The sequence below is a fragment of the Dipodomys merriami genome, unplaced genomic scaffold, assembly GCF_024711535.1.
Source record: "Dipodomys merriami isolate MVZ:Mamm:240054 unplaced genomic scaffold, mDipMer1.0.p SCAF_73, whole genome shotgun sequence".
NCBI classification, from domain to species: domain Eukaryota; kingdom Metazoa; phylum Chordata; class Mammalia; order Rodentia; family Heteromyidae; genus Dipodomys; species Dipodomys merriami.
Genome location: NW_027206324.1, coordinates 473,895 through 488,657, shown reverse-complemented (window position 1 = coordinate 488,657; position 14,763 = coordinate 473,895). Strand labels below are relative to the sequence as shown.

The window sequence follows — 14,763 nt, the reverse complement described above, 5'->3', positions numbered from 1 at the left end:
TTCTGGAACTGGGGCTTGAACTCAGGGCTTAAAAGTCTACCTTGCCCCCTTTCTCCCAAAGCTGGCAATTGACCCATACCTCTGATTTTTGCTGGATAAATAAATGGTGATAAGAGCCTCACAAACTTTTCTGCCCTGGCTTTCCTTCCATTGTGATTTTTAGATCTCCGTCCCCTGAGTAGCTAGGAACACAGTCATGAGCCACCAATGGCCCAGTTCTACTTTCCATTAATTGGCAGTTAGTCATGATATACATAGTTCAGATTCATACTTAAATTTTTTTAATTGTTACTATAAAGATACGGGTTACAGTTTCATAAGTTGGGTAAAGAGTACATTTCTTTTTGGACAATGTCACCCCTCCCTCTTTCTGTTTGGCTTATTTATAGTGAGTCTAATGTAACCTTCATTCTTAAAGACTAGTTTATCTTTACTGCTGAGCCCTAATTTTTCTGAATTCACTCTTAGCCCTCAGGTGTTCAATGAAGTCTGTTCACTTTGGTTGCCTAGAAACCTGATGTTTCAGCCTAGCTTGAGCTTTGGGGATTGTGTCACTTACTACTCAGGTAGTTCCTCTTCCAGCTTTGTGGAATTACCTAGTGCTTGAACAGGGTATTATTCAGATAAAGTCACATGGGCACATCTGTAGATTCTTGGAACATTTTACTTACATAGCTGCATCTTCTGAAGTTTTCTGACTTTCATGTGGTAGCTGCTTCAGCCTTCCCTGACTCCAGACATTATCCCTGACTTATTTTGCCTGTGAGAGTTCTGTTGGCTTTAGGTTCTCCTCTGTGTGTTGTGGTTTGGAACTTTTCTCTAGGCAGAAAGCACAACTGTAGGGTTCACTTTGTTTTTCTTTTCTCCTGGACCAAAGTCTTGTTCTGTCTTTTCTCCAGTCTGAAAATAGTTCTTTCTTCTATTTTGTCTGGTTTTCCAGTTGCTGTGTAGGAAGGCAAGTGTAATACAAGCTTATTTACTTTACTGGAAAGCAAAAGTTCTCTCCATAATACAGTATTTGATATAACATAGTTAAATTACTTGATGTACTTGTTGATCTAGCAAGAGATGTCTAAAGGCAAAACAGAACAATTATTTTTGAAACATATTCATTTTTGTAATGTATATTGATTCCCTTACTAAGAATCAGGATAGTCTTCTAGGACAAAGTTGAGCTACAATTTGTATACTGTTTCTTTTGCAATATGACACTGTATTGAGAAATAATATTTATGTTTATACTATAGAATCATAGCTATATTTATACTACATAATCACAGTATATTGTAATACACAAATAAAGAATAGTTCCTGGGCTGGGAAGGTGTCTCAGTGGTAGAGCGCTTGCCTTGCATGCATGAGGGCCTGGGTTCAATTCCTCAGCACCACATAAGCAAAAAGAAAAAAGCCAGAAGTGGTGCTGTGGCTCAAGTGTTAGAGCGCTAGCCTTGGGCTGAAGATCTGAGGGACAGTGCCCAGGCCCAGTGTTCAGGCCCCACGACCGGACCCCCCCGCAAAAAAAGAATAGTTTCTGTATGTATGAGGCTTACCTGAGGGTGTTCCTTCATGCCAGTTTGTAGCCACACCTTTGTGTCTGTTCACAGCCCTTGCCAGCAATTGATCTGTTTCTGACTATAGTTTCCTCTTGTTTAGAAGGTCATGTCACTGAAACTTTTTACTCTACTCTTGTGTAGATACATACTTTTTATTTTGCTAGTTCTGTGGCTTGAACTCAGGACCTGGCACCATCCCTGACCCTTTTTGTACTCAAGGCTAGAGTTCTTCCACTTAAGCCACTGCACCACTTCCAGCTTTTTCTGAGTAGTTTATCCGAGACAGGAGTCTCATGGACTTTTCTGCCTGGTCTGGCTTTCGAACTGCAAATCTCCAATGTCAGCCTTTTGATTAACTACGATTACAGGCTTAAGCCATCAGTGCCCAGCTAGATCTATCTATCTATCTATCTATCTATCTATCTATCTATCTATCTATCTATCTATCTATCTATCTATCTATCTATCTATCTTTCTAGTAATGGGGCTTGTACTCTGGACCTCGACACTGTCCCTCAGCTCTTCAGCTTAAGGCGAGTGCTCTACCACTTGATCCACAGCACCACTTCCAGTTTTCTGGTCGATTATTGGAGATAAGAGTCTCATGGAGTTTCCTGCCTGGGCTGGCTTTGAATCTAGATCATCAGATCTCAGTCTCCTGAGCAGCTTGGATTACAAGCGTGAGCCACCAGCACCTGACTAGATCAATACTTTTATATTTGAAATGAAATGAAAATTTAAGACTGCTTATCTTATTAGCCTTCATCCTAAAGTATTTTGTGTTTGTAGGCAAAAATGGCTCAATTTTTTAAAAAATAAATCACATAATAATAAAGCAAAAATGTCAATGAACCTTTCTTTTGTGCTTATACATCTCCCTTTTGTAGGAGAAACCACTGCCAAAGCGAATGAAAACTCCTTACCAGTATCTGTGCCATTTGATGTCCTCTCCACCTTCTCCCCTGCTGTTGAGAGCACAGTGAGTAAGAAGTGCAAACTGCCTTACTCCCTTTCATTCCTGTCGTGGGTTTCCATCTCTTTCCATTCTTTTCCTGCAAAGTCATGGGACTGCATATTCAAGGGTGCTAGATATTTGAGCATAAATCTCTTCTGAGTAGTACAGTAAAAGCTATATATAAACTTCCCCTAAAAATATAGGAATATACATTGGAGAGTTACAGAAAGACCATGCACATAACATTTTATGGACCAGAAATTCTGAAGGTTTTTTGGCCTTAGAAAATATCTGCTTTACAAAAATATTTTTTCTGATAATTTTTCTTTTTATTTTTTTTGGTCATGGGGCTTAAACTCTGGGCCTGGGTGCTGTCCCTGTGCTCTTCAGTCCAGGCGAGTGCTCTACCACTTGAGCTACAGCACACTTCTGGTTTTCTGGTGGTTTATTGGAGATAAGAGGCTCACGGGCTTTTGTGCCTGGGCTGGCAATGACCTGTGATTCTCAGATCTCAGCCTCCTGAATAGCTAGGATTACAAGTGTGAGCCATGGATACCAGGCTCTCATAATTTCATTTTTAAACAGAAGGGAAGAATGATCATTTAAAATGAGAGATACTTACACAACTGTACATGATTAGAAACATTTTAAGAGAGCACAGAACCTAAGTATCTTTCGTACATAAAGGTAGGTAGCTTGTGTGTGTGTGTGTGTGTGTGTGTGTGTGTGTGTGTGTTTGTGTGTGTGTGTGTATGTGTGTGTGTGTGTGTCCCAGTCTTGGGGCTTGAAACCAAGTCCTAGGTGCTGTATCTGGGCTTACTTCCTCAAGGCTACTCTCTACCGCATAAGCAGAAAAAAAACCAGAAATGGCACTGTGGCTCAAGTGGTAGAGTGCTAGCTAGTCTTGAACTGAAGAGTTCAGAGACAGTGCCCAGGCCCAGAATTCAGGCCCCATGATGGACAAAAAAATACAAAAAATAAATTAAAAGGCCATACAAAAAGATGAAGTCACAAAACAAACCCTGAAAATAAAAGCAACTTGAAACCTGTGGCTGAGGCACAGGAAGTACTGCTAAGAAGGATACATTGTTGCAAATATGGCCAAGTAAGATTCAACCATGGAGGTGAAGGGGGAATCAGGAGGTAAAGCCAGGTACAGGATGCTTTTCTCTTCCTTTTGTGAATTTACCACATTTGTATGCACAATTCTTTCCTTTTATTCAGGATTCCCTGCACTAGGATCAATGGGTCACAGGGCATCTCTCCATTCTCTTTCACTTAACTTGGTGGTGAAAATAGGAGCAACTCATGGTCAAAATCCACTTCTGGTAGGAGTTACCAGTAGTCAATACCATCGATGAGGTAAAAGAAAACATCAACATTTCCTATTAGGTCCTCATCAATTGCTTTGTAATCCAAAGTGATGAAGGGTAGGGGCTAGGGGAGTCAGCTCAAGTACAAGATCCCCTGCAGAGGAAGAGGGATCTAGTTAGTAGCTAGAGGCTCTCAGTTTGAACTCTAGTACTTCTGTTTAAAAACCTTTAACTAGGGGCTAGGAATGGGGCTTAGTGTTAGAGTGCTTGCCTAGCAGGCATGAAGCCTTGTGTTCAGTTTTTCAGTACCACCTAAAAAGAAAAAGCCAGAATTGGAGCTGTGGCTCAAGTGGTAGCATGCTAGCCGTGAGTTAGAGATGCTCAGGGACAGTGTCCAGGGCCTGAGTTCAAGCCCCAAGATTGTTTTCTCTCTGTCTCGCACTCTCTATGTAGACAGATAGCCAGATAGATAGATAGATAGATAGATAGATAGATAGATAGATAGATAGATAGAGAGAGAGAGAGAGAGAGAGAGAGAGAGAGATAAAATTTCTACAGATAATCTGTTACAGATATAGATAGATCTGTTATCTTTAGCAGATAGATAATCTATAGAGTTTATCTATCTATATCTATATCAATTGGTATCTAGTTGTCATTTATATTCATGATTTCAGGACATCAAAGATTTACTCAACATAACCTCATTACTGCTTGTATTTCAATCTTGGGGTGTGTGTGTGTGTGTGTGTGTGTGTGTACCTACACATGCATGCTGGGGCTTGAAGTTATAGATCTGTGCTCTTGTTTGGCTTTCTGTTTTGTTTTTGTTTTCTTTCTCTCCTTTTCTCTTTCTTTCTTTAGGTGCTAGTTCTAGGCTTGAAATCATGGCCTAGTTCCAGTCCCTGAGACTTTTACCCAAGGTAAAGCCACAGCTCTACTTTGGCTTTTATTCTTTGTTTTTGTGGTTAATAGGCAAGAAGAGTCTCATAGATTTCCCTGCCCAAGGTGGCTTTGAATTGTGATCCTCAGATCTCAGGCTTCTGACTATCTAGAATAGCAGGAATGAGCCACCAACGAATACCTAGCTTTGTTTGGATTTCTGGGTTTCCATAGTACTCTGTCACTTGAAGCAAACCTCCAGCTCGGCATTTTGCTGCTTACTGGAGATAAGACCTCATTCATTTCTCTGTGTAGTCTAGCTTTTAGCATTGTAAATTTGCTGCACTTGTTGTGCGTTGACATCCTTGGTTTCTTACGTGGAATTGTTCATAATCTCATTGAAGAAGTCTTGTGTGTGATGAATTGTGTGATTTTGGAGGTTCTCTATCTTTGATGGTTTAATTACAATGTGTTAAGTGATCACAGTTTGTTCTACTTGAAGTCTATTGGGCTGCTAAATGCTTGAATATATAGGCTCATGCTAGAAATCAAAATTGGAAAAGTTTTGATCATTACTCCTTCCTTTTTGTGTCGTGGGCCTTGAACTCAGAGCCTAGCTCTGTGCATGAGTCTCTCTGTGCTCCCCACCACCACTTGTCAGAGTTGATCATTTCCATTTTGCTCTGTTCACATGTGTTCTGCTTGCCAAAATTTGCTGCTGAACACCTCTAGTCATTTATTTATTTCAGTTATTTCTTACAAGTTTTCACTTTTGTGAATTCCTGGTTTTACTGAAGATCAAAGGTTGGGCCTACATATAACCAGGAAATGATACCTGGAATTTGTGTGAGTGGCTCAGACCCCTTTAATTCTATTCTTACTGCCTTATCCTCTTTCCTGCAATCCACACCAGTGGCCAGTTGGGGCTTTCTTACAACTAGTTGACCAAAGCACAGCATTGGATCTAGTTTACTCCCAGTTCTGCAGGCTTTCTCTGAAAGATGGCCTCTGAAGTCTTAGATTTAGAACTCTCTTGGCTTTCCATGCTTTCTCCTCTCTCTGTACCACAAACACACACACAGACACACACACACACACACACACACACACACACACACACACACACACACACACACACACACACACACACCCCAGACATTTAAGCCATGATTTCTTAAGTAGAACTATCTTTTGATACTTTAAATAGTCCAAAATACTTGATATGGCACAAAGTAAATAGTTCATATTTTCTTTTTGTTGCCAGTCCTAGTGCTCCATCTCTTTCTTGGGTGCTATCCCTGAGCTTTTGTGCTCTACCACTTGAGCCACAGTTCTACTTCCAGAATTTAATGCTTATGAAGGCCCAGGTTTGATTCCTCAGTACCACATAAACAGAAAAAGCTGGAAGTGGTGCTGTGGTTCAAGTGGTAGGGTGCTAACCTTGAGCAAAAAATGCTCAGGGACATTGCCCAGGCCCAGAGTTCAAGCCCCAGGACTGGAAAGAAAAAAAGGAGGTAAAAATCTCACAGACTTTCCTGCCCAGGCTGGATTTGTACCATAAACCTCCTAAGTAGCTAGGATTTCAGGTATGAGTCTTAGGTGCCCAGTTTAGGCATCCTACTTCAATAAAGCTTCCTCAGCCATTACTTGTGCAGAGCTCCTATCCCTTGTTTTTCAAGAACTTATTAAAGGCTTTGCCACATTCTTTAGATTTGTTGTCATTACATTTCTATTATTATTACTTCCCCCATCACTGCCTCACTCTCTCTATCTTTCTCTCTCTCTCTGCCCTCTTTTTTTTTTCTTTCTCTCTCTTTCTCTCTCTCTCTCTCCTTCCTGGTGGGTTTTGAACTCAGGGTCAGGATGGGGTATCATTGGCTTAGTTCTTTTTTTTCTCAAATATGATGGCCTATCATTTGAACAACAACTTCAATTCTGGCTTTTTGATAGTTAACCAGAGATAAGAGTCTCATGGATTTTCCTATCTAGGCTGGCTTTGAACCACACTCCTCAGATCTCAGCTTCCTGTGTCACTAGGATTAGAGGTATGAGCCATTAGTACCCAGTTTCAAATAATATCATTTTTAGTTTTTTTTTCCTGAAGTCATTCATAGCTAAGAAACAATGATGCTAATTTTCATTAAGGAATTAAGCCTCTTCAAAGCCCCTTAAATTCCAAATGTTTTTGAGTTTTCATGCTTTCTCTGAAACCTATGGACTAGGCAAAGTATATATGTGTAAATTCACATTACCCCATCTGCCTAGCCCAGCTTAGCTACTGCCAACTTGCTTATTCTCCCTAACATTTGGGAACGGTGCTTTCTGTGGAGCTAAGATGTGCAAACCAAAGGATTCAATTATACTCGGTAAGGATAAATCAGCCTTCATGAGGCCTCCTGTCCATGGAAGACCCATGCTGCAGGGAAGAGTTTGTTCCCAAGAAGAAGGGATGCAGATTGGAAAGAATGACCTGGTGTGCTGTAATTTGCACTGTGAAAACCACAACCACACAGATAATTGTTCATGAGGCCACTGCATTCACAGCCCATCTCCACTGATATTTTTTGCCAGTTGTGGGGCTTGAACTCAGCCTGGGAACTGCCACTAAGCTTTTTTGCTCAAAGGTAGAATTCTGCAACTTAAACCCATCACTACTTCTGGCTTTTTCTGTTTATGTCACACTTCATGCATGCTAGGAAAGCACTCTACCACTAAGCCACATTCCCAGCCTTCACTGATCTTTTTATGCATTCCATTTTTCACATGTTAAGTAGAAACCTTGTATATCACCAGGAGCAGAGAGGGACTTATAGCCTGTAACAGACCAATGCAATCAAAATAGTTACCTAGATGGTGAAATGTGTTTCAAACTTAAATTTTAAAAACCCTAATTTAATTAGAGTTGGGAAAAGGATTTCCTAAAAAGATGACCTCTAAAACAACAGGCCTTGCTTCAGGGCTTATTAATGTTCAATGTCCTATGGTGTAGGGTGGGGCCATGGTTTTAAGTCACAGATTTTGCCCCAAAGGATTTCATAGATCCATAGAATAAAAGACATTCTCAGAGAATAATGAGAGACTGAATCATTAAATGCCAGTGGTTTAGTACTAAGTGTTATAAATAAAATAAAGAAGGAATTACTCAGAAAAATGAATCTATGCACAGAAAATGGGCAAAGTAGTCTTAACTGGGTAATGAGATGAGAACTTGGGGGTGTGCCCTGCTTGGGATGTGAGATGATTGGGAGAGACAAAGGTATGCAGTCTTGACTAGAACATGTATTGAAACATGTATTCTAAAATCTAACAAACCTGGTCCAACAGTGATGCCTAAGCCACCTTAGAGTGGCTTCATCAGTACATCCAAACCATGCCCAGCCACAACCATCCACTTTAGCATTGGTTCATCAACTTATGCATTTGTGGTTCCTTTGCTATGGACCAGGGATGGAGCGTGCAGACCCAGGGCAAAGTCAGCAGATCCTAGATGGCTGCTTCTGAACATACCCTGTGGTTTGTTGATAACTGGCTTACACTTACATCCAAGACAAGCTCCTTGGCTGTAAGCCATGGAAAGATTACTGAGGCAGGAAAGTCAGAAGGAAAACAGTAAGTCTGATCATGGAAGTCAGGAATCTTCCATGTAGGCACAGTACCTAGGCCCTGGGTTCAAGCCTCAGGAATGGCACACCCAAAAAAAAATAATACAATAGTTGTAGCTAGTTTCAGTGACTGTAGTATTTGACCACACCTAGTGATTAATGTGGAGACTAAGAACAAATTTGGGCAGTATGCTTGCCTCTTTTTCCTCCTTTGGTGATATTCCACACTTTCCAGGCTTTAAATGATCCCTTCCCCCTGGTAATCACCAAATGCAATTTCTAACTCAAAATGCTCTTTCCCAGGCTTGGGGAATTAAAGGCCTGTCTACTAGACAGCTCCAGTTAGCCAGGCTATCTCTCAATGGTGAAGCAAAATTATTTGCCTAAAACAGAATTTGAGATTCCTTTCCCTGCTTGCTAGAACATTTCTCTTCCTACCATCTTCTCATTGTAATAGTTCTACCATCTATCTTATTATTTGCTTCAGCCAAAAGCCTACATCATCTTTGGAGCAAGTTCTAATGTCTCATTTTACAAAACCATTTCCACAAGCTGGGCACTAGTGGCTCACACGTGTAACCTTAGATACTTGGAAGGCTGAGATCTTAAGGTCACAGTTCAAAGCCAACCCCTACAGCATAGTCAGTGAAACTCTTATCTCCACTTAACCACCAAAATGGCCAAGAGTCCAGCTGTCACTCACATGTTCAGCATTACTAGAGTGAAAAACTAAGTGAGATTGCTAGGCTTTGAATTCAAGCCCCAGTACCAGCAAAAAGAAAAAGAAAAACAATAAACAACAAACACTACTTCATCTACTACTTTTACTCCATTGTTGACATTCTAATCTACACTGACCTGTACTAAACAATGGCCACACAGGGCTCCTGGCTTTCACTCTTCATTTATTCTCCACATTGCCACCATGGTGAACCTTGAAAAGCACATATCACATAGTGATACCTCCTGCTATTATCCACAGTGGAAAGTTCTAGAAGAAACCCACATTGATTGCCCTTGCTTATATGACCCTATGTGACCAGACTCTTCTCTGGGTCATATGCATCTGCCACCATCCCTCTTCACTCATTTCATTCCAGTGACACGCAACCTTGATGTTCCTCAAAAACACCAAGTCTCCCACCTCACAACCTTTGCTCCAAGTGTTCCCCTCTGCCCAAAATCATCTTTCCCCAACTCTTTCCTTCATGACTCGTTTGCGGAACTCACACCTTAATGCATTAGTCACCATTTCCAGGAAGCCTCTTTTATATAGTTTTTTTTTTGTCGGTCGTGGGGCTTGAACTCTGGGCCTGGGCATTGTCCCTCAGCTCTTCAACTCAAGGCGAGCGCTCTACCACTTGAGCTACAGCGCCACTTCCTCCCGGAAGCCTCTTTTGATCATCTTAAGGTAGCTGCACCCAAGGTTGTGGTTGAGGCAGAACTTAAATAACTCCATTTCTCCATTTTCTTTTGTTTCATAGTGTTTGCCACTGTTTGGATTGGGGGGGGTCATGGGGCACGAAATATGGGCCTGAGCACTCTCCCTCAGCTCTTCAGCTCAAGGCTAGCACTCTACCACTTGAGCCACAGTGCCACTTCCCACTTTTTCTCCTGATGTGATGCTGAGGAATCGAACCCAGGGTCTCAAGCACTCTACCACTGAGCCACCTTCCAAGCCTGTTTGGATTTTTTAACTGTTTCTTTGTCAGTTAGTATCCTCATCTAGAACATCAGCTCTATGAAAATGAAGTTTTTATACATTTTAATTCCAGGCCATTCCTAGACATTGAAACAGAGCTTGGCTCCCAGTTTTCCTTCATTAAATAGTTGATGCAGGGCTGGGAAGGTGGCTCAGTGTTAGAGCACTTGCCTTGCATGATTGAGGCCCTGGGTTTGATTCCTCAGCACCACATAAGCAAAAAGCAAAAAACCGGAAGTGGAGTTGTGGCTCAAGTGGTAGAGTGCTAGCCTTGAGCTGAAGAGCTGAGGGATAGCGCCCAGGCACAGAGTTCAGGCACCACGACTGGACCATAAAATCAATCAATCAATAAATAAATAAATATTTGATGCATCATTGCCAAAGATGGTGGATACCGATGGCATGAACTTTCATAAAATCGTTGAGCATGCTGGCATCAATTTACCTCTCTGTCTGAAGATGAAGTTAATATACTATCTCTTTCAGAATGTAATGGGAGTCATTATAATCAATGGAGAGGCTCAAGTCTTTACCAATCATTGTGACACAAATATTAGAATCTATGGGCAGGGAGCCATTTGAAAGTGGTAATCACAAAATAATGGAGAAAGAAATTTGTTTTATTTATGAACCTCCTGAGATCTGAGAAAGTGGGCAGAAATAAAATACTCCCATTTGCAATCTAAACATTCATAAACACAGTTCACACTAAATAAAATTGCACTAACATTTTAATTGACATCAATAGACATTTTGTTAAGTGTTTTGTTTTTTGAGCTCATTTATATATCTATGGTAAGAAGACTCCCTTCCATTTGAATATTTTAGTGGATATACTTTTCAAATGAATGTCAGTGCTACCTTCTGTGATATCACCCTGGACAGAAACCTTTTGTTGATAACATTGGGGTATCATTATACGCTTACACTATTATATCTGAGTAGGAAATAGCAATGCACTGTGAAATTATAAAGGCAAACTTTCATGTGCATCATACTGCTTTTTTTCCTCCTCTCTCCTCTGTTATGAATCCCTATGTAGGACACCCGGCTGGTTCCACTTTGGCTCCTAAGGATTTGACAGGACCCGCAAAAATAAGGGAATGGTTGGGGAAGCAGGGGGAAGATATTGAAGGGATGACACAGATCAAGATGCACTGTAGACATGAATTGCTTGGTTTTTGGTTTTGATTTTTTTGTTTTGTTTTGTTTTGGTCATGGGCCTTGAACTCTGGGCCTGGGTGCTGTCCCTCAGCTCCTCAGCTCAAGGCTAGTGCCCTCCCACTTAAGCCAAAGCACCACTCCTGGCTTTTTTCTGCTTATATGGTGCTGAGGAATTGAACCCAGGGCCTCATGTGAGTGAGGCAAGCAGTCTTCCAATGAGCCACCTTCCCAGCCCCGAATTGCTTGTTCTGAATTCCAAACATTCACTACATAATCTAAAGATTAAGAAAACTGAGGTCAGGGGTGGTGAGAATTGTGAAATGGGAGACATGGTTCAAAAAACACTGCACCCAGGAACTGCTCTGCTGCATGGCCGCATCTCTGTACAACTACCTAACTAAAACACACATAGACACAGACACAGACACACAGACACACAGACACACAGACACACACAGACACACGCACACACACACACACACACACACACTCTAATAGTGAAAACGAGAATGAAAAACTTAAACCTGGGAAAAAGGGGTACAGTCACTTCGGGCTCCTGATCAGAGTAGAGGTTGATTTTAAGGGGTGCCCCTAAATTTCTGAACTGGGTGATTGTCCACCTTGAAGGAATGAACTTGTGTCTCTGGGGGTTTGGGTTTTTAATGCAGGACATGCAGTACACAGAAAGGATCCCCCAGTTAACTAGGAACCACCTTCTCTTCCGCTGCCCTGTTCACCTGCTGCCAGCACCAATAAGCTGGGGAAGAAGAGGACCAGCTAGCCTGGAGGGGCCCAGGGCACTGACCTGGAAGCTAAGACTGTGTTTGTGAGCTGGAGCCAGTGGCTCACCCCTGTAATTGAAGCTACTCAGGAGGCTGAGATCTGAGGATCTCAGTTCAAAACTAGCCGGGGCAGGAAAGTCCATGACATTAATCTTAAGCTAACCACCAGAAAACTGGAGTGGTGCTGTGGCTTACAGTGGTAGAACATGAGACTTGAGCAGAAGAGCTCCAGGACAGTGCCTAGGCCTTGACTTCAAGCCCCAGGACTGACTAGAAAAAAAATCATCTTTGATGTTTGTGGAACTCAAATTCAAGGTCCCAGTTGATTGAGTGTGTCTGGTTTTACAGGGCTCCAGCAGGTAGAAGAATTACTATATTGTTCTTTTTTTGACAGTCCTAGGGTTTGAACCCAGGGCTTGGGCACTGTCTCTGAGCTTGTCTCTGCTCAAGGTTAGCATTCTGTTACTTAAGACACAGCACCACATCCTGCTTTTGCTGTTTACTGAGGAACCAAACCCAGGTCTTCATGTATGCCAGGCAAACACGCTACCACTAAGCCACATTGTGATTCCTGAAGAATAATTAGTATAATAATAAGTATATTTATAATATTTTTATACTTATATCATTATATTTCATTTACTATTGTAGCATGCATATTTTATCTATTATATATAACATTTATATTTATTTGTATATTTACTAGATATTATATAATATATAATGTATGTATGTTATAGAATATAATATGTAACATATTAATACATTTTATAAAAATGTTTTATATCATTGCACTTATAGCATTAATATAGTAATTATATTTATAATTCTAATATTTTGTAATAATAATTATTATGCTGGAAGAAAAACTGGGGTGTCTCCAGAGGACAAGAGGGCCCTGAGAATTGAGAGGGGAACCACTGGGCTCCTGTGCTTCCTTCCCATGAGTGACCATCACTGCTTGTGTTGGTGTTTGTGTGTGTGTATATGTGCTTATGTTTGTGTCAGTGTCAGTACTGGGGCTTGAACTCAAGGCCCTGCATAATGTGGCTGAGCTTTTACTCAAGGCTGGTGCTCTACTATTTGAGCCATAGCCCCACTTCTAGCTGTTTCCAGTGGGTATTTGGAGATTAGATCTCATGGATTTTCCTGCCAGGGCTAGTTTCAAACTACCATCCTCAGACCACACCCACCAGAGTCAGTAGGATTACAGGTGTGAGCCACCATTGCCTGGCCTGTGTGTTTTGTGCTGGTACTTGGGCTTGAACTTAGAGCCAGGGCTTTGAATTTGTTGAGCTTGTTTTCTCAAAACCAACACTTTGCCCCTTGAGCCATATCTCCACTTCAAGTTAAGTGTCTCAGACATTCTTGTCCAGAATAGCTTTGTACCAGGATTCTCAGACCTCAACCTCATGAGTATCTAGGAATAGAGGTATGAGCCACTGGCACCCACTTTGTATATTTCTTAAATTAAATCCTGTACTCTCTCACTCCCAACCTTCAAGAGCTTCTGTTTCAGAATAAAATCCAAAGTCTCTACCATAGTCTAAGGGAACTTATCTTGTCTAGTGGTTCTCAAATACATCTAGAGGGCTTCTTTGAAGCAGGCAACACTGGACCCTAGCCCCTGACTAAACAGGTCTGGGCTGGACCTGCTAAAGTTCCTGGATGAGATCACTGCTTCTGGGTGGAGACCACACTTGTAACTCATTGCTCTGCACAAGCTGCCCACTGCCTGTCCTACAGCAAGCATATCCTCTACTCCACACACTGACTGTGATGTAGCCACACTGGTTTACTGACTCTAAGACAGGCCAGACACCCTCAACTTTGAGCTCATGACCCTACCTGATTCTGGGGCCTGGGTGAGTTGCCTTGATCTCCTAAGTCACTTTACCACATGACGCTTTTCTGAAATCATACCTCACTGTAAATTGCCAACACTCCTCCCTAGCACATCTCTCAATCTATTTTTCCATCATATTTTCAAACATATTTATACATTCTCCACCCTCCCCCACCCCCACACACTAAAGCATAGAACTTCAAAACAAAGTTTTTCTTTTCTACTTGCTACAGTGTCTAGAACCTAATAAACTCAATAGATAAAAAAGAGTGAGATGGGTAATAGTGTCACACCTGGAATGTTAGCTATTCAGGAAATTGAGATCTAGAATCACTTTTTCCATTTATTTCCCATTTTGATTAAAATTTAACCATTAAAGGAACTTTTAAAAAGAATCAAAACTTCCTTATTTTCTGCAGGTTTCCTTCACTCCCTTTCACCTAGTCTACCTCAACCTGTGTCCCCATGGGAGCTTTGGCATCTCAGAAAATGTGCAGTGCCCCAGACCCTAGTTAATTTCAGACAGAATCCAGCATTACCTTTAGTCATGTGGTGGGCAGAGCAGAAGGCATCTACCATGTGTGCTACCCACACCTCTCATCCACACCTGTGCTACTTCCATACTCCCAGCCACACGAGCACCACTGTGTCACCATTGCTTACACTGGCCTAGGCATGGGCTTCCATGGTCATCAGGACAAATGTCCTGAGAGCTATTTTACCTGCAACAGGTGACATTTCCTGATCTGGGTAATCACTGGCACTGGAGCAAACCAGGGCCATGGCACTGCAGGATGCATCTCTCTACAGCAAAACTTGGGGCCCTTCCTTCCCAGACACAATGGAGATCCTGGACAAGTCCCCTAGATGATTCCATGAATGTCTCTCACAGCCCTCATCTGTCAGAAATGAACAAAGAGGACAGAATTGTTCAAGTTATTTTCTTTCTTCATAGAAGGGTGCA

At 41.6% G+C, this 14,763-nt stretch overlaps 1 protein-coding gene across 1 annotated transcript in view; it reads right to left on the bottom strand.

Annotated features, from left to right (window-relative positions):
• Positions 1–368: 368 nt before the first annotated feature.
• LOC138818287 (protein FAM114A2-like) overlaps positions 369–14,763 on the bottom strand; it is a 68,543-nt gene continuing 54,148 nt past the window's right edge. The window contains exons 8-9 of the mRNA XM_070009277.1: positions 2,477–2,605; positions 369–943 (exon numbers count right to left, since the gene is read on the bottom strand). Of these exons, the coding sequence (XP_069865378.1) occupies positions 920–943; positions 2,477–2,605 (153 nt within the window). The 3' untranslated portion in view covers positions 369–919. The remainder of the gene's footprint in view (positions 944–2,476; positions 2,606–14,763) is intronic.